This window comes from Artibeus jamaicensis, unplaced genomic scaffold (assembly GCF_021234435.1).
Source record: "Artibeus jamaicensis isolate MK-2021 breed Jamaican fruit bat unplaced genomic scaffold, CSHL_Jam_final contig_559, whole genome shotgun sequence".
Lineage (NCBI taxonomy): Eukaryota > Metazoa > Chordata > Mammalia > Chiroptera > Phyllostomidae > Artibeus > Artibeus jamaicensis.
In genome coordinates, this window is record NW_026521887.1 from 7610047 (window position 1) to 7629599 (window position 19553).

Here is a 19553-nt window from a genome sequence, read left to right on the forward strand (position 1 = left end):
AGGTAACAAACCTAGGCATCCCAACACTGCCTTGAACTAATAGGCTGTATAAAAAATGATTGGACTTAAGATATCTGGTGACAGTAGAATCAATAGTGCTTGTTGATGATGTTTAAAACCAGGGGATGAGTAAGACTTGGTAGGGATGGGGGATATTAAAGCACATATGTCTTATGAAAAGTAATGCATTATCTGGGAAATAAAATCATATGTTACACTTACTAGTTCTGTTTTTAACACAATAACTATGTTTCCTTAATTAAATCATTATATATTAAGACAATTTCTCAAATTCTATCTTCAGGTTTACATTAAAAAATGTGGCTAGATTAAATTCTTATATTTGTTTTAATTTTAAAAATTTCTGAAAAGGGAACAAGTTTTGTTACCAAATTATACTCTAATTACAGCAGAAAAACCTTTATACAGATTGAGTCAAAAAATAATATTATAAGCCCTCATTTTTTCCAAAATAGAATTTTTAGCTGTAAATACCATATAACAGGCCCATTTAAAAGTTTTCACAATTAAGCTTTATTTGGGGGTATAATTACAATAGTAAATATAAGGAGCTACTGTTATAGCTGTGCTAATAGTATTTCAACATAAAATAATTACTATTTCAGTATGATTCATTTTAAGGACAGGAAACCACTGATGCAAAATAACCACACAAATCCATTTTTAGCCATTTAGCATTTAGGTGTCTCTCTCTTTCTCTCTCAGGTCAGGGAGCCAGAGCCTGCAAGCTAAGATCTTGATCTTATGTGAAGTGTGAGACTGGGAAAACAGATTATTTTGCTTGCTCTAGCTCCTCTGGACTCTACTACCCACCCTTTTCTCTTTCTTGAGGTTCATTCTCCTAGGTGGGCACTGCCCTGGGCAAAACCAAGTTAAAGTGTTTGCACAATCTGAGTTGATAATTTATCACCAAGTTCTTACCTGAACAGACTACTTAGTATCACTTGTATAGCACAGATAACATCATTGAGAACTGAAGGTATAAATGGTCTCCAACTATCACTTTCCCATTCTCTCTGGAATCATGGTTCTGAACTATCTAATATGCTAAAATATGAATGACACTTGCCTGGAAAAGGAAAGCTGGCAGTCTACATTGATTCTAACCTAATGTGAGCCTTCCATTAGTTTTCCATCCTTCTTGCCTGATTAAGAAGAGAGACGAATTTCTATATGGTAAGCCTCTGTTGTGGGCCAATTCTTCCTCTAGCTCAGGGACAAGTCCAAGAAGCACAGAGAATCCCAAACAAATTGGACTCAAAAAAGACCACACCAAGACACATCATAATAAAAATGCCAAAGATTAAAGATAAAGAGAGAATCTTAAAAGCAGCAAGAGAAAAGTGGAGTTACCTACAGAGGAAGTTCCCATAAAACTGTCAGCTGGTTTCTCAAAAGAAACTTTGCAGGCTAGAAGGGACTGCCAAGAAGTATTTAAAGTGATGAAAAGCAAGACCTAGAACTTATATACTTCATCTGGCAGAGCTATCACTAGAATTGAAGGGGAGATAAAACGGTTCCCAGACAAGGTAAAGCTAAAGGAGTTCATCATCACCAAGCCCCCATTCCATGAAATGTTAAAGGGACTTATTTAAGAAAAAGTAGAAGATCAACATTGTGAACATTAAAATGGCAATAAATTCACAACTATCAAAAGCTGAATCTAAAATACAAACTAAGTAAACAAGGAAAACAGAAACAGAACCATAGATATGGAGATCATTTGGATGGTTACCAGTTGGGAAGGGGAAGGGGGGACATCGGGGAAAAAACACAGGCATCAAGAAGTACAAATTGGCAGTTACAGAATACACAGGTAGGGTGTTAAGCATAGTGTAGGAGATGGAGAAGCCAAAGAACTTAGATGAATGACTTAGGGACATGAACTAAGGGGTGAGGACTGCTGGACGGCATTTGGGGGTGCTGAGTGGAGGCAGGCAAAGGGGAAGAACTGGGACAACTGTAATAGTACAACCAATAAAATATATTAAAAATAAATTGTAAATGTTAATGTAATCCCATGATGCATATCAGGACAATAACTTTTTATTACTAAGAATTATAAGCATGGTAGTTTTAATTCCTAATCCAAAGAAAACTAAAGTTATTTTTCATTTGCTTTATCATGGTCAACTGCTCTTTTTGACAGTAAGTATTTTTACAACTGACGTCTAAGGTCTCAGAATAGGGTCAATTTAATAGAAATGATTTTGTACCAGTAAATCTTGAGAAGTTTTGATTATGATTTTAAAACATAGTCAAGAATAATCTTCAGAGCAGAAATGCTAAATTTCTCTATACTTAATAGTAAGTTTTTTTAACATACCATTCCTGCTACTCACAAAGTATTTCAACAATGTATGCATTGAACACTAATATTTAGGAAGTCAAATATACCCCCAAAATCAGTAATGAATTATTCTTTGGGTGATATAAAATAACACCATTGAAATTTTAGTTTAAAAAACAATTTCCTTAATTTTTAATTTTTTAACAACTAAACTTAACACTGTAATACCTTCACAGAAACTAAAATAGCTATTTGATTAATATCATATTTGAATATAATGCTCTGTTAAAAGTAACATGTTTTCATACTACAATGAGTTAAAAAAAGTAAAACATGGATCGTGACAACTTATGGCCAAGATGGAGGCGTAAGTAGACACACTGTGCCTCCTTGCACAACCAAAAGAAGGACAACAACAATTTAAGAACAAAAACCAACCAGAACTGACAGAAAATTGAACTATATGGAAGTTCGACAACCAAGAAGTTAAAGAAGAAACATTCATCCAGACTGGTAGGAGAGACAAAGACAGGTAGGAGGGGCGGAGTTGGATAGGAAGGGCGGAGTCTGGTAGCTGGGTGGAGAGGACTCACTGCAAGGTAGTGGCTGGTGGACCAGGCAGTCCCCCATTCACATGCAGATAAACCAGGAGGAATAACTGGGGAGCGAGACAGACCACAAAACCCAGGGTTCCAGCACAGGAAAATAAAGCCTCAAAGCCTCTGACTAAAAACACCTGTGGGGGTTGGCACAGCAGCAGGAGTAAGTCCCAGCCTCACAGGAGAGTTCGTTGGAGAGACCCAAAGAGACCTAGAATATACACAAAACCACATACCCAGGAATCAGCACCAGAAGGGCCTAACTTGCTTGTGGGTAGCAGGAGAAGTGACTGAAAACTGGCGAGAGCAGAGCAAGCATCATTGTTCCCTCTCTGACTCCTCCCCCACATACAGCATCACAACACAGCAACCTGGGTTGCCCTGACCTGGTGGACACCTAAGGCTCTGCCCCTTACTATGTAACAGGCGCACCAGAGACAAAAAAAAAAATTGGCCCAAATGAAAGAACAGATCAATGCTCCAGAAAAAATACTACTAAGTGATGAAGAGACAACCAACCCATCAGATGCACAGTTCAAAGCACTGGTAATCAGGACGCTCACAGAATTGGTTGAATATGGTCACAAATTAGATGAAAAAATGATGGCCATGTCATCATTTTCCTAAGTGAAATAAAGAAAAATGTATACGGAACCAACAGTGATGGGAAGGACACTGAGACTCAATGGTGTGGACCAGAAGGAAGAAAGAAACATTCAACCAGAATGGAATGAAGAAACAAGAATTCAAAAAAATGAGGAGAGGCTTAGGAACCTCCAGGACATCTTTAAACATTCCAACATCTGAATCATAGGGGTACCGGAAGGCAAAGTGAAAGAGCAACAATTGAAAACTTACTTGCACAAATAATGGAGAACTTCCCCAATCTGGCAAAGGAAATAGACTTCCAGGAAGTCCAGGAAACTCAGAGAGTCCCAAAGAAGGTGGACGGAAGGAGGAACACATCAAGGCACACACATCATAATTACATTACCACCCAACATTAAAGATAAGGAGAGAGCAAGAGCAGCAAGAGAAAAGGAGATAGTCACCTATAAAGGAGTTCCCATCAGACTGTCAGCTGATTTCTCAAGAGACTTACAGGAAAGAAGGGGCTGGACAGAAGTGTTCAAAGTCATGAAAGGCAAGGACCTACATCCAAGATTACTCTATCCAGCAAAGCTTTCATTTAGAATGGAAAGGCAGATAAAGTGCTTCTCAGATAAGGTCAAGGAGTTTCTTCTCAGTTAAAGGAGTTTATCATCACCAAGCCCTTATCATATGAAATGTTAAAGGGATTTATGTAAGAAAAAGAAAAAACATGAACAGTAAAATGACAGCAAACTCACAATTATTAACAACTACATTTAAAACAAGAACAAAAACAAACTAAGCAAACAACTAGAACAGGAACAGGAACAGAATCACAGAAATGGAGATCACATGGAGGGTTATGAGCAGGGGAGTGGGAGGAGCAGAAGGGGGGAAAAGGTACAGAAAATAAGTAGCATAGATAGTAGGTAGAAAATAGACAGGGGGAGGTTAAGAACAGTATAGGAACTGTAGAAGTTAAAGAACTTATATATATGACGTATGGACATGAAATAAAGGAGGGGGGAAATGTGTGTAGGAGGGGGTGTGTGAGGAAAATGGGACAGCTGTAATAGCATAATCAATAAAATATATTGAAAAATAAAATAAAAAATGTATAACACATTGTGAAATAAAAAGTCACTGAAACCCAAAGAAGAAATCCACAGAAAAATCTAGTTCATATTTTATTCAATGAATAATGTATTTCTGTAATGTGACTATAAATCTATAATAGTTATTATTTTTAAAATAAGAGCTTCACGTGTACCTGCACTGAAGAGAAAGAGAGCAATAGGAACAGGTTATTTTTTTTAGGTTTTGTTTTGATTGTATTTTTCCATTACCATTTACCTTCCTTACACCACCCCCTACCCAACAATCACCACACTCTTGTCCACATCTGTGAGTCCTTTTTCCTATTGCTTGATCTCTCCATTCCCACCCCTGCACCATAGCTGCCATCCTGCTCTGTTTTCTGCTTGTCAGTTCATTTTGTTCACTGGATTCCACATAAGTGAAATCATATGGTAAGTTCTTAAAATAAAGCTTCACTGGCCATCAAATAATAATAATCTTTGTATTCATTTGGTAGTTTTCTATCTCATACAACCTTATGCAAACGAAGTCCACCAAAACTTCCAAAAGATCAACCAAAATATATAATAGGGAGAAAAAAACCCAGCTATGCCTTTGTGATATGCATCTTTAATTTTTAAAAATTATTTTATCTATTTATTTTTTTAGAGGGAGGAAAAATGGAGAAGAAAGGGAGAGAAACATCAGTGTGTGGTTGCCTTTCATGTGCCTGGTACAGGGGACCTGTCCCACACCCCAGGAATGTGCCCTGACTGGGAATTGAACTGAAGTCCCCTTGGTTTGCAGACCAGCTCTCAATTCACTGAGCCACACCAGCCAAGGCTGCAAATTCTGTTTTAAATAGGCTCCTAGAATACCTTTCCCTCATTCTGTAGAGCAGTGGCTTGCAAGCTATGTTCACACCACCCCAAAGGATAATCTATAGATAAAAATTTATGAGTCTGGTGAATGAACATTTCCTACTTTCTTCTGTTTTCGTTTTAATGCTGGTTATGTTTCATTAAATGAATGTACATAGCATAGCCCACAAATGGATCAAGAAGCTCTGCTGAAAAATACTGGTCAACAGAGAAGCAGATATTTTTATTTTTAAATCTGGAAAGGTGATTATCAGTGGTATAATCTGCTTGAACAGAGTATTTATCTTTACAAATAATATAGACATTTCAGAGGACTTTTTAATAAAGGAATTTAACCTATTATAAAATGGTGAGCCCCAGTTTTACATCACTATGAATTAAGAAACAAAAAGGTATCTTTTATTTATACCTTAAATTATTAATTCTCTCACTGCAATGCTTCCTGCTTGAACACACAAAATCACTAAATGCTAAATGATGCGAGATTTTCACTACAACGCTCATCAATTTTGTATCTCTTTCTCTAAAGTACATCTATAGTAGAATTTTTCTTTTTTGAGTTTTAACCCTGGCCCTAGTAGTCAATCGGAGATTATCAAATAAGTTGCAGGAAAACAGATTAATTACTTACTAGTTATTCCTTGAAAATTTGTTTATGCTCTTAGTGTAAGTTTTAATTTTGGTTCAACAGTCCTTACTTTTGTTCTTGCTTTGTCCATTACTCTGTTTGTCTCTGCCCTTTAAGAACTAAGAAGACACAAGAGCTAGGAATAAACTTCACTTGTAATAATTTAAAAATATTTTTGCCCTGGCTGGTGTAGCTCAGTGGGTTGAGTGCGGGCCTGCGAACCAGACAATCGCGGTTCGATTCCCAGTCAGGGCACATACCCGGTTGCAGGCCGGTTCCCTGCAGGCCAGTTCCCAGCAGGGGATGCATGAAAGGCAACCATACATTGATGTTTCTCTCCCTCTCTCCTTCCCTTCCCCTCTAAAGATAAATAAATAAAATCTTTAAAAAAAAAATAAATAAAAAATATAAAAATATTTTTAATGAATCATCCAATTTAAGAATGTTTTTAGATTTAAAAAATAATTCTTTGGCCTATATAGCTGAAAATAAATCACATTCTCTCTATAAGATTTTACATATGCAAAATTTAAAATATTATTACTTATCTGTAGTAAGAACTGAATAGTGTTAAAAACTTTTATACACACATAAAACAGGGGTGCTTCAGCAATTTATGGTAAGAAAAGAAGCTTTATGTCAACATTGATAAGAGCACTATTCTGCAGAACTTAAAGAAAAGAAACTAAGGGAGAGGTTTTTTTTAAAAAAAAGATTTATAATAGTGACATAAAAAATTTTAATATGCAAATAAGGCTTTAAGACGTCTTTTTTAAGAACTGACAATCAGTACCTTTTTAAATTTTCCTTGTCGTTTTGCTGCAGACTGCCCCTGGGAGTCAGAATGACATTCTGTAAGACAACATGCATAATCTACACAGGATGGAGACACCACCTCTGTCTAATTTTCTCCCAGTTTATATTCCACCTGTATGTGTCAGAGTACTTAGAACGGTCAGGTCTGTGATCAATTTGGCAAGCCTTAAGAAAGCAACAATGCCACTTTCATTTTTTTTAAAAATAAAAACACACTGAAATGTTATTCCTAAGGGTGAATGTTTTTCAACTGTTTATTTCAAAAATTCAGTAGAGAAAAATTTTTATCAAAACACTTTTGGAAACATTAAATTAAGCTGACAGTCTACAAAGTCTGATTTTTAAGGACACCATGACAATCACACAAATCCATGCTCTCTTAGAAAAGGCAGCAATCAAGTCAAAGAGCAGTAAAATTAACCTTCCCAACTACCAAAATAATAAGAAATGTAATATTACTGAGGTAAGATTAAATAAACAATGTGTTGGGAATTATAATTAACTCTATAGTTTTAGATTTTTGCTTGCCCTCAATAAAATCTATCCTGATTAAGAAATAACTACAGTTAATCCCACAAGTTTGTAATTTCACAACTGCCTCTAAAACAATGCAGCCAGGACTCAGTAACTATTTCTGAATTGCTAAAAACATAATACTTTTAAAAACAATGCTTTCTGTCACATGCATTACAAGGAAGTAGACACTTCAGAAGGGCTACATGGTTGTGGAACTCTTCACTGAAGGCTCATTGCTGAAGCCCCACAGAGGAAGAAGCCATGCAACCTGGGAAATGAAGTCTACAAAAAAGACTACTGAGACTTCTTAAATCAGCGCATCCATTAATCCAATACAATTAACTAATCATTCACTTCAAATCATACTAAAGAATATGTAAATAAATAATAGTATAGACTGGGATGAGACTCAAGAAATGTCTGGGGCAAACAACTTTTCCTAAGCACAAAATTCCTAAGTTACGCTTCTGTGACAGCAAATAAATCATCTTTGGTCCAATAGTGAGAAGAAATGAGTGTACTTGTTAAGATGTATGAGATCTACTCATTTTGATAACAGCATTTATTAACTGCAGCATTGGTGATAGCTTAGTTTGTAAGAATTAATATTAAAGAGAAATACAAAATTGTAAGAATGACAACTTGTACTGGTTTTGAGTGAAAATGATATGACAAAATGTGATAGAGCTATACAAACACTATTCTTATAATAAATTGGTAATGAAAATAGATAGAAAAGCTAAAACAGGTACTTATAAATACTGAACTCTAAAATATAACAACCAGAAACATGATTTTAACAAAAAAACCCCATAATTTTGAAATTTTTGGTAATGCCTTGAAGGCATTACCAAAAGAAATTTTACAGAACCCCTTATAATTATCAGCACAGGTAAAACGCCAACAAGAAATTGTACAAAGTGAAAATTTTCATTCATTAGTAATTGTTCTGACTAGTTTTTATAGGTAACCCCAAAATATCTACTATTATATTGGTTAAATTTCTATAAAATGTTCTAATTTTAAACATCCTATTCATTTAAACCAACCTTAATTTAGATGTATATCAAGATAGGACAGGTTCAGGGTCATAGTAACTCATATTTGGCCAAAATAATATTCAATATTTTAAAATACAATTATTAACTGACCTCTGGTAGTAGTGAGAAAAATATATAATTAAAATAATTTTTTTTTGCTAGTGAGATATTCTCTTTTATCCATCCTGAAATGTAGAATTAATTCCCATCTTTAAAGACAGGGAAATTTTATAGTAGGTAATTTCAGTGTAAAAATAAAAAAACAAAAACAAAAAAAATTAGTACTTACAGCTTTCTTCCCAAGTTCAGTCTTTGATAATGTTAAGGATCCTGCAAGGTAGCATCCAGGTCCTGCCCCTTTAGGTATCCTAGTAAGAAGATTCAGAAGAGAAAAAGAACAGAAGAGAAAGCTTCACAGAGATAATTAGGGGGGAAAACAACAAAACAACTGCATTCTGAAATAATTCCTATAGCTAAGATTTCAAAATCTTAGGGAGAAATAATTTCTGCATAAAATGGTAAATGACAACATACGACAAATTTAGCCTAATGTCATGAACTACCATTAACATGTTATAGTGTAGAAGATGGGCATTAAGTGTAAGCAATGTCATCACTTACTTGTCATCAGGTAAGGAAGTAACAAAGAATGGCTGGTTGTATTTGGGTGGTAGTGTTAAATTACTACATTTCTTCTTTCCTAGAAGTGCAAGGTTATGATTTTCATGAATATCTAAGCTCAAGGTATTAGACAACCTATGAGAAACAATAAATGGAAGATCTTTAAGACGTTCCAAATCACTGATTTGCTCATGACGAATCTGTAGTCGAATTGTATAATCTCCTTTCTCCAGTTTCAAAGAATACTAAAAAGAGAAAAAATATTTAGAAAAAGTTTAGCCACGTATACAGAAATTACAGTAAGAAGATAAATAGAAAGTTACAACTTAGTGCTTACATTACATTACATTATATGACTGTTACATCATAACAGTACTACCTTTACATACACACAAAATCCCAATACTGCATGTGAACAAGCAGGACCAGAGACATCAGTGAGCTATCCAAGGTCACATATAGAGGACAAGAGAGCTGAAGGCAGGCCTGACTCCCAAGCCCTCATTCTTCCCGCAACTATACACTCTCAGCTAAATCAGTCTGTTCTAGACTGAGAAAAATTATGATTTTCTAGCTTATGGTTACTTAAGACATGTATAAAACAACATCTAAAATAGCAAAACTGAGGTGCTGTATATTACCTAAAAAGGATATACACAAATGTATGTCTAGACATGACTGGAAATTTTTCTATTATAATCAAAATGTTACATCCCTTTATTGCTGATAGGAAAAACAGGAAGCCAAGAGTGATCGAGGAATATAATATAAGTCTATTATGTTCCATCTAATTAACCTGCTAGAGAGGACAGGACACTCTTTCTGCATTGGCAGTTATATCTGATGAGATTTTAAAAGCAACCAAAGTAATGGCTCTGCAATAATTCAGTCTGTACTGGGGACATGTGACTGGACCTTGCTCTGAGAATGAAAGGAAATCATTCCTTGAAACACTAACCAAAATAACTTGCATAAATTATTTCTATTATTTAAATAAAATTATAAATGTTATAGGATTTACCTCATTGTAACAATATTCAATTGTGGATAAAGTTTCTGTAAAATATCATTAAAAGTTTTTTCTTCAATACAACAGTAATAAGCACACTTCTTAGCATTTAGGAAAGGCCCAATACACAGTTGTCCAATGAAAAAATAAATTAGAAAATTCTAATAAACTGAAGACACTGGGCACTGCTGCAGTGCTCTTTATCCAGGTAAGGCCTAGGATCATTTCCAGGTGCTCATATATATTAGATGATTTGTTTTTAACCTTCAGATGAGAGAAAGGAGTGTGTAGGAACAAGAAATACCAAAAATAAAAAGCTATGCTGGGCAGTGCTATGTCATCCTTGCCCTCCTCTATTCCAACACTCAATTCAGCTAAACAGCATGGCTGAAAACTTGTCCCAGTCTGTTCTACAACAAACAACTGAGCTACCAGTGATGTGTCAAAGTACTAAATGCAAAACTATGATATTAAAAAAACCCAAATGTTACCATAACAAGAAATCAGGAATTCATTAGTTCAAAAAATATGTTCTGCTAATTCTAAAAATCACTGCCAATTTCATACCTGATGTGGATAGGCATCGCCTGAACCCATCTGTCTTTTATTCTGGTCAAATATGATCCACAGTTGGCTGTCATATTCTGATTCATATAATAATTCACAAAGTAGTGGGCAGCTTGGAGTTACTTCCCCACTCTTAGGCTATAAAAAATAAGAATAATTACTTGACATGGTTTACATAATTTCTAATGTAGATTTATAATACTATTATTGATAAGATTTTTACAATAAAAGTATTAAAATATTTTCTGGTGGTAGCCTATTATAGAAATGTAGAACATCCAGTATTTGGCCACTAGTAACAGGTACTTCTCTTTTACAATTTAAAAATACACACATTTTTTAAGGTTTATTTTCATTTGAAAGAGTGGATAAGGGGAGTGGGGTGAGAGAGACAGAAAGAGAGAGAGAGAGAGATGAAAGAAAAACATTGATTTGTTGCCTCTGCAGGCACCCTGACTGGGGATCACACCTGTAACCTAGGCCTGTGCAGACCAGGAATCAAACTTATGACCTTTCACAATTACAGGATGCACCAATCGACTGAACCACACTGGCCAGGACAGCAATACATATTTTCTTTAAAAACTAAAAATTTTATAATTCACTGAAGTCAATCATCTCCTGAACATTATAATCAAATATTATATATATTAATAAGAATTTTACTGAAATCTTATGGATTCTACATAAACTCTTTGTTCCAACATTTATCATTCATTCAACCTAGGAATTATTCTAATGTCTTGCTGCTTTGATGCCTGCTTTTCAGAAAATAATTATGCCAACTAGTATCATAATCAGAAGGTATCTGGCACTCATGAAACACCTAACCACTGGACAGCTAATACTAGATAGGTACCACTGAACAGATTCAGTAATTACAATAACTAAGGCTCAAAGGCCAGAATTTGTAACTTCAGATTTGAATGGTACTTAGATCACTGCAAATCATAATTTTCCCAAAGAAGAGTTTCAAATGAACCACTGTTGATTAGTAACCAACATTAATTCTACTTCATATATATATATATATATACTGAATATACCATCCTTCCATTTAAAATTATATGATTCATAAAAACACAAAAGTTCATCGTAAAAGTATATTTTATTATAAAGACACTTACTTGATGAAAGTTATAGGTAAGGATCATCTCATAAAGTTGACGATTATTTGGCAAAATATCTCTTGATCCTAAAGGTTTTGTTTTTGCACTCAGTGGGCTGTAATTAGACAACTGCATAAATGATTTGATTCAAGAGTTCATTTAATGAGATACAATTATAATCAACAAAATCTGTAACCTATTACAAATGACAAACAAGCATTTCTAAACACTGTCCTTTTCAGTGCATTTTATATTTTAATTACTAACTTACCTAATTCTTTACTCACTTAACCACAGCAATAAATATAAATTTTGCAATATTACAAAAGTAATCTTTTTATGATAAAAACATTTTCAAATGTCAACTAAAAGTTGTTAATATAAGCAGGTCCCAATGCCAGGGCAACAATCACTAACAGTGCTGAAGGACGGGTTTTTACTGCAGATGGTGCTGGCTTCTCACAGGATGAGTCCTGCCAGATACACCGAGAATTTTACATCCATGTCATTTAATGCTAGAAACCACTGCCAGGCTTGCCTCTCAGAGACCTGCCAGGATTCCTAGGCTTGACTGTCATATGCTGATTTTTCATTTTCAACATTTAGATGGATTTAAGAAAATGACCTTCTCTTCAAAGTGTAAGAGATCCTCCCACCCCCACCACAGGAATACCTGACATTTATAGCACTAAAACATTTAATGATACCGTAGTGTTTGGACCCAGCTCTTCAAAGTTATACAGGGAGCCAGATCTTCGTATTTCAAGGAGGACTGAACATCAAAACGGTTGATTCCTTCTGATGCATGCTATGAAGGATATTCATCAAATTAGTTTTTCAAACTTAGCTGAAAATGAACTATTTTAAAACAATATTTGGACCTTAAATAAACATCTAATGCAAAGTTTATAAGCACCCACGAACAGGACTACTTTTAAATTACCTGTGGTTATTTTTAGAACCAGAAGTAATTTCCCCAACAAAGTTTAAATTCAACAAGTGAGATTTTTCAATAACATGAGTAACTGATATTAAAAATAATGAAACTGTGGTACTCACAATGTTTAACTGAGGAGCAGTACACACTATACCATGGAAAGAAATGGTGTAATCAATATTGACATCACTAAGACTTGCCCACCAGCGAGCAATGCAAAATTCAATTGCTTTCCCACTCTGCAAAGAAAATTATATATGTGTAAATAATCTGTTCTCAATTTCTTTCAAATTACAGAAAATAATAGGTGTGTCAAAGTAATTCTATACTTTCAAACTTTTCCTATTTGTACAGCAAGAAAATGCAAATAAATAACCTTTATCAGCTATGTGTGGAGTTATGAAAATTACAGCTGCATAGGTACAGTATAAAAATTTAAATATATGGTTATTTACTCATAATCTTACACTGCTTGTCATAAAAGATCTGAGGCAGCTTTTGGAAACATACACAATGAAATAATGATGAGAACAAATTGGACTAAAACCTAGGTCCAAAGGAAAAGTAATTAAGAACAGTAACAGGAGGAAAGGTATGACAGCTTTATAAGGCATATTCAATAGCCACAGCTGAGTTTCAGACTCAGAGATGCCTGGAAACCAGAGCAAAATGATATTATGGTCACTTATAGCTTTCTCCCCATTAAAATAATAAAAAACAAAAACTGTCCCTAGTGCTCAGTTTTATACTAAGTTTTCCAGAAATCAGTATTTTAGAAAGTTTAAAGGTGAATCATAACACTGATTCATACATGAATGGAAGTGAAAGTAATCGGAATCATAAGACATAGGAAAGATCATATGACCAACTGAAAACATGGCATAGTGAGTTTAAGAAAGAACAACAGTACATTCACCTTCTATGGAGGAAGGTGAATCATTATTGTTAACACTATAGGTAAGAATGGAGATCTGCCATATTTAAAGTGATTTCTGTAGGAAGTAGTAGCAGTTTCACCTATAAGGTAAATTATCCTCATGGATTCTTTACAACAGAGCAGTAATAAAATAACTTAAGTGACATGTAGAACTGTCTTAACTAAGAAAATATTCTACTGTGGAATGAGGAAACAATACCAAAGACAGGTGATCTAATTAGGGTACTTGAGACCAAGTCCAAGGTAAATATTAATCTTTTTTTTAAATTTCTTTTTATTTATTTTTTTAAATTTTATTTAGTTATTTTTCAAGTACAGTTTTTTGTCTATTTCTCCCATCCCAGCCCCCCGGCCCCGTCTCCCATATCAATCTTTTTTTTTATTCTTAAATAATTTAATCAAAATAAAGTTTTGGTCTGCTAGATACTGGTGCCTTGCACCCTGATTGGTATTGTTTCCTCATTCCACAGTAGATTATTTTCTTAAATATTCTAGCAGTATCTAGCAGACCAGAACTTTATTTTGAAAAAATAATAAAAATTAAAAAAAAAAGATTAATATTTACCTTGGACTTGGTCTCAAGTGCCCTAATTAGATCACCTGTCTTTCTACTTCATTTATTTGACACTAACAAAATACACAGACCCAATTAACTATGAATATAAACTATAAAATCAAATTAAAATCCTTAGCCCATACCAAAACCCAAAAAATCGCTTTAGGATTTTGAGTTGTTAATTAAAACTTACTAAGACAGGAAAGGCTTCAGTCAGTGTTCCTTTTTCTGGAAGGGAACAAAACTTATAAAATTCATGGCTTCGATATGCTCTTTGCTTTACAAGCTGTACTGCATGAAGAACAAACTTGGCCGACACCTCTGAAGAACATGAACACACTGTAACTTCTACAATAAAAAAGAAGCAAAATTTTAAACTGGTAAGATTTAAAATGGACATAAAATAGTTTCAAGAATGCTTACTTATCAGGGAATAATATATCAATAATAAAATGATATATTCAAATGAAATCTGTGTATTTCCTTAAAAACAAAGCATGGAATACTGTGGCCCAGTCCCCTATCCATGAAAAACCACAAGAAGGGAGAAAAGCAAAGCCCACCCCCGCCGCCCGCAGCATCCAGGAAGACTATCAGAACTCCCTTCACCAGTTTAAAGTCAGTAGGAGGCTTCCTCCAACTCCCCCTTTTTTCCCAAGTGAGACAGTAAGACCTGGAGTTGTGAAGAGTCCAGAGACAGATGAAAAGAGGGAACACGAGGCTAACCCCAACAACTGAGAAACGGAGACAAATCTGACTTTGTTATCCTATAGAATTTGCATTTTATTATCTGTATTATTATTTTTCATTATTTTTATTTTTTAATTTTATTAGTATTTTTATTCCTTTTCTTTCTGTTTAAAACTTCTTCTTTGTTTAAATGCATTGTTTGACTGGTTTTCTTTGTTCTCTCTTTCTCAGAATATTTTTAATTTTCCTTCTTTCACTTCACTTCTGTTCCAATAACACGCTACTCTTGGTTCTGTACTTTCTATTCTTATTCAGATCATATATTTCCTGTCACATTATTGTTAGTCCAGTATTATCATAAATAATTGTTGTTCCATACAATTGTAAATACTACACAGCACACCTCCCTGGTTTTAGCCCATTTCATTACCTTCCTGAGCTTTATTACTGTTGTAGTTAACTCTATTCTCTCAAACCCTAAGCCTACTTTCTATCCTTTACTTTCACCTTTTCTCATTATCAAACCTCCCACAGGTGGTACAAGCAGTGTTTTCTGGATTCAGCTCACAATCCTTCTCTTCTCTAACAAGGGTCTTATCTCTTATTCACCTTTTATTAAAAGTGGCTACTTGGTGAAATAACATGGTTAATACTATACTTATCCAAAGGATCTCCTATCCCTTCTCTACTTGTTGGCACTTTAAATCCAATAGAATACTCTCCCACTGCCTTAACCCATTTTGCCTTTTCCTTGCCACTGATCACACACAAGATTAAGTGGGAGCTGTGAAAACCAATATACCTGCTGATGGAGAGAACCCACCAACAAAGGAACCACCAACAGGTAAAAACCCAAGCACAAAAAGAGAACCCACACAAACAAGAAGAAAAGGCAACCCTAGAGCATCTAGACAAGGATATCAAAGAGACCACACCACTGAACCCATAGAACTCCTATCATAGAATCTAGTTCACCCTGATGTTCCAGCGAAACATCAGGAAGTATGGAAACAAACAAAGTCCCCTAAAATGGGGAGACAAAAAAAGAACCTGTAATCAAAAGAAATGAAAGACTCCACAGTAAATGGAGGTAAGCAAACTACCAGATATAGAATATAAAATAATGCTTATAAGGATGCTCAAGGAGGACTCACAGACAACTACAAGGAACTGAGTGAGAACTAGAATAGTATGAAAACGGAAACAGAAACTTTAAACGAAAACCAGGAATAAATGAAAAATACAATTTCTGAAATAAAAAACATACCAGAAGGAGTTATAAGCAGGCTGGATGAAGCAGATTACGGAATTAGTGGTTTGGAAGGCAAGGTGGAAAGAAACACCCAGGAAAAGCAGCTACACAAAAAATGACTCAAAAAATATGAAGACAGATTAAAGGAACTCCGAGATAACACAAAATGCAACAACATTCAAATCATAGGAATACCAGGAGAAGAAAAGGAACATGGGATAGAACCCTGTTTGAAAAAATAATGACAGGAAACTTTCCAAACCTGGACAAAGAAAAAAACATGCAAGTTCAGGAAGCACAGAGGGTCCCACTCAAGATGACCCCAAAGAGGCCTACCCCAAGATCCGTCATAACTAAAACACTAAATTTTAAAGACAAGATAGAGAATCATAAAAGCAGCAAGCGAGAACCAAGAAGTGATATAGAAAGGGGATCTGAGAAGGCTAGCAGCTGACTTCGCAACAGAAACATTACAAGCCAGGAGAAAATGACAAGCAATATTCCAAATAATGAAAAACAAAAGCCTACAACCAAAATTACTCCATCTAGCAAGGCTCTTGATTAAAATGGAAGGCCAAATAAGGAGCTTCCAGACAAAAGAAGGCTGAAAGAATACACTTCCACTATACCAGCATTGCAAGATATGCTAAATAAACTGCTTTAAGAAATGAAAGAAAAAGAATGAGAGGAACACAGGTACAAGTGGAGAAAATGAATAAATACTTATCAATAACAACATTAAATGTAAATGGATTGAATGCTCCAATCAAAAGGCATAGGGTAGATGAATAGATAAGAACTCATGACCTACACATATGCTGCCTACAAAGAAACCCACCTCAGGACAAAAGACCTACACAGACTAAAAGTAAAGGGCTGGAAACAAATATTCCAAGCAAATGGACAAAGAAAAAAAAAAAGCTGGGGTAGCAATACTCATATCAGACAAAACAGACTTCAAAAAGGGGGCCATAAAGAGAGACCCAGAAGGTCACTTCATAATACTCAAGGGAAGAATCCACCATGAAGACATAAATATTGTAAACATATATGCATCCAACATAGGAGCACCCAAATAAGGTAAATCCTGGAGGACTTCAAGAAAGATATAGACAGCAACACAGTTATAGTAGGGGATTTTAATACCCAACTTTCTTTTTTTTTTCTAATTTATTTTTTTATTGATTATGCCATTACAGTTGTTCTATTCCCCCCTTCATTCCCCTCCACCCTACCCTCCAGTCCCCATCATTACCCCCCCTTTAGTTTATGACCATGTGTCTCAAGTCCTTTAGATTCTATATTTCCCATACTATTCTTGCCCCCCCCATCAATTTTCTATCTACTGTCTATGCTACTTATTTTCTGTACCTTCTCTCCCCTTCTCCTCCTCCCACACCCCTATTGCTAACCCTCCTTGAGATCTTCATTTCTATGTTTCCACTCCTGATCTAGCTGTCCTTTTAGTTTGCTTTTGTTTTAGGTGTGGTTCTTAATAACTGTGGGTTTGCTGTCCTTTCACTGTTCATGTTTTTTTAACTTCTTTTTCTTAGATAAGTCCCTTTAACATTTCATATAATAAGGGCTTGGTGATGATGAACTCCTTGAATTTGATCTTATCTGAGAAGCACTTTATCTGTCCTTCCATTCTAAATGAAAATTTTGCTGGATAGAGCAATCTTAGTTGTAGGTCATTGGATTTCATGACTTGGAACACCTCTTTCCAGCCCCTTCTTGTCTGTAAGGTCTCTTTTGAGAAATCAGCTGACAGTTTGATAGGAACTCCTTTGTAGGTGACTGTCCCCTTATCTCTTGCTGCTTCTAGAATTCTCTCCTTCATTTTAATCTTGGCTAATGTAATTATGATGTGCCTTGGTGTGCTCCTTCTTGGGTCCAACTTCTTTGGGACTCTCTGAGCTTCCTGGATTTCCTGGAAGTCTATTTCCTTTGCCAGATTGGGGAAGTCCTCCTTTATTATTTGTTCAAATAAATTTTCCACTCATGGCTGTTCCTCTTCCCCTTCTGGTACCCCTATAATTCGGATGTTGGAGTGTTTAAAGATGTCCTGGAGGTTCCTAAGCCTCTCCTCATTTTTTTTTAATTCTTGCTTCTTCACTCTTTTCTGTTTGGCCATTATTTGCTTTCTTCTGGTCCGCTCCATTGATTTGAGTCCCAGTTTCCTTTTCATTGCTACTGGTTTCTTGTGCAATTCCAATCATTTCAATTAGTTTTGCCTTCATATGTTTGTCTAATTTGTGGCTACAATCAACCAGTTCTGTGAGGATCCTGATCACCAGTGTTTTAAACTGTGCATCTGAGAGTTTTGCTATTTCTTCATCGCTTAGATTTATAGGCTCTGGGGCTTTGAGATCTTCTTGAGCCATTTTTGATCTGTTCTCGCCCCTTAAGTATGAGGAGAGGAGCCTTGGACTCTCAGGTTGCTGGGTTGTGACACTATATGTGGGTGCGTGGTGAGAGTGGGGAAATGGCGACCCCCTCTGCTGTTTCTCTCCGCTGGGTGAGGAGCAGAGCCTTAGGTGGTTCAACGGGGCGGGGCCACTCAGGTCACTGGATTATGATGCTGTATGTGGAGGTGGGGTCAGAGCGGGGAAATGGCGGCGCCCTGTGCTGCCCCTGCTCAGTCCTGTAGTCTCACCGCCCACTCCCTCGCTTGTCTATCTGCGCATGAAAGCGCGACCACAGTCAACCGTGTGGTCTGGCTGTGTTTTCCGTTGCTAATATTTAGTTGTCCCTAAACTTGATTGTGAGAGAAAGCATGGCTTCTCCACCTATGCCTCCATCTTGGCGGAAGTAATACCCTACTTTCAAAAATGGATAGATCTTCTTATGTATATTATTTAATAGCATGCTATTAAATAATGAATGGCTTAAGAATGAGATCAATGAAGAAATCAAAATGTTTCTGGAAACACATGAAAATGAACACTCAAAAGTCCAAATCTTATGGGACACTGCAAAGGCAGTCCTGAGAGGGAAGTTCATAGCAATACAGACCTACTGAAAAAAGACAGAAACATTTAAAATAAACATCGTAATCCTACATCTACATGAACTGGAGGAACAACAACAAAGACCGGCCAGAGCAAGTAAAAGGAAGGAAATAACTGAGATCAGAGCAGAATTAAACTATATAGAGACTAAAACAACAATCCAAGTAATCAATAAATGCAGGAGCTGGTTCTCTGGAAAGTAACACAAAATTGACAACCTTTAAGCAGATCCATCAAGGAAAAAAGAGGACCAAAATAAACAAAATCAGAAATGAAAGAGAGATTACAACAGACAACACAGAGATACAAAGGATTGTAAGAAATCACTACGAACAAAATATGCCACAAAAATTGAAAACCAGGGTGAAATGGACAATTGTCTACAAAAATATAACCTCTCAAAAC

The 19553-nt window shown here is 35.5% G+C and overlaps 1 protein-coding gene across 3 annotated transcripts in view; it reads right to left on the reverse strand.

Annotated features, from left to right (window-relative positions):
* TPP2 (tripeptidyl peptidase 2) overlaps positions 1 to 19553 on the reverse strand; it is a 105125-nt gene that overhangs the window by 18329 nt on the left and 67243 nt on the right. For 2 of the 3 annotated variants that reach the window (XM_037143621.2, XM_037143623.2), the window contains exons 17-24: positions 14389 to 14543; positions 12825 to 12941; positions 12473 to 12573; positions 11784 to 11880; positions 10657 to 10794; positions 9081 to 9325; positions 8749 to 8827; positions 6881 to 6919 (exon numbers count right to left, since the gene is read on the reverse strand). In XM_037143621.2, coding sequence (XP_036999516.2) covers positions 6881 to 6919; positions 8749 to 8827; positions 9081 to 9325; positions 10657 to 10794; positions 11784 to 11880; positions 12473 to 12573; positions 12825 to 12941; positions 14389 to 14543 — 971 coding nt within the window. The remainder of the gene's footprint in view (positions 1 to 6880; positions 6920 to 8748; positions 8828 to 9080; positions 9326 to 10656; positions 10795 to 11783; positions 11881 to 12472; positions 12574 to 12824; positions 12942 to 14388; positions 14544 to 19553) is intronic. The other variant, XM_037143622.2, reaches the window with a different exon arrangement.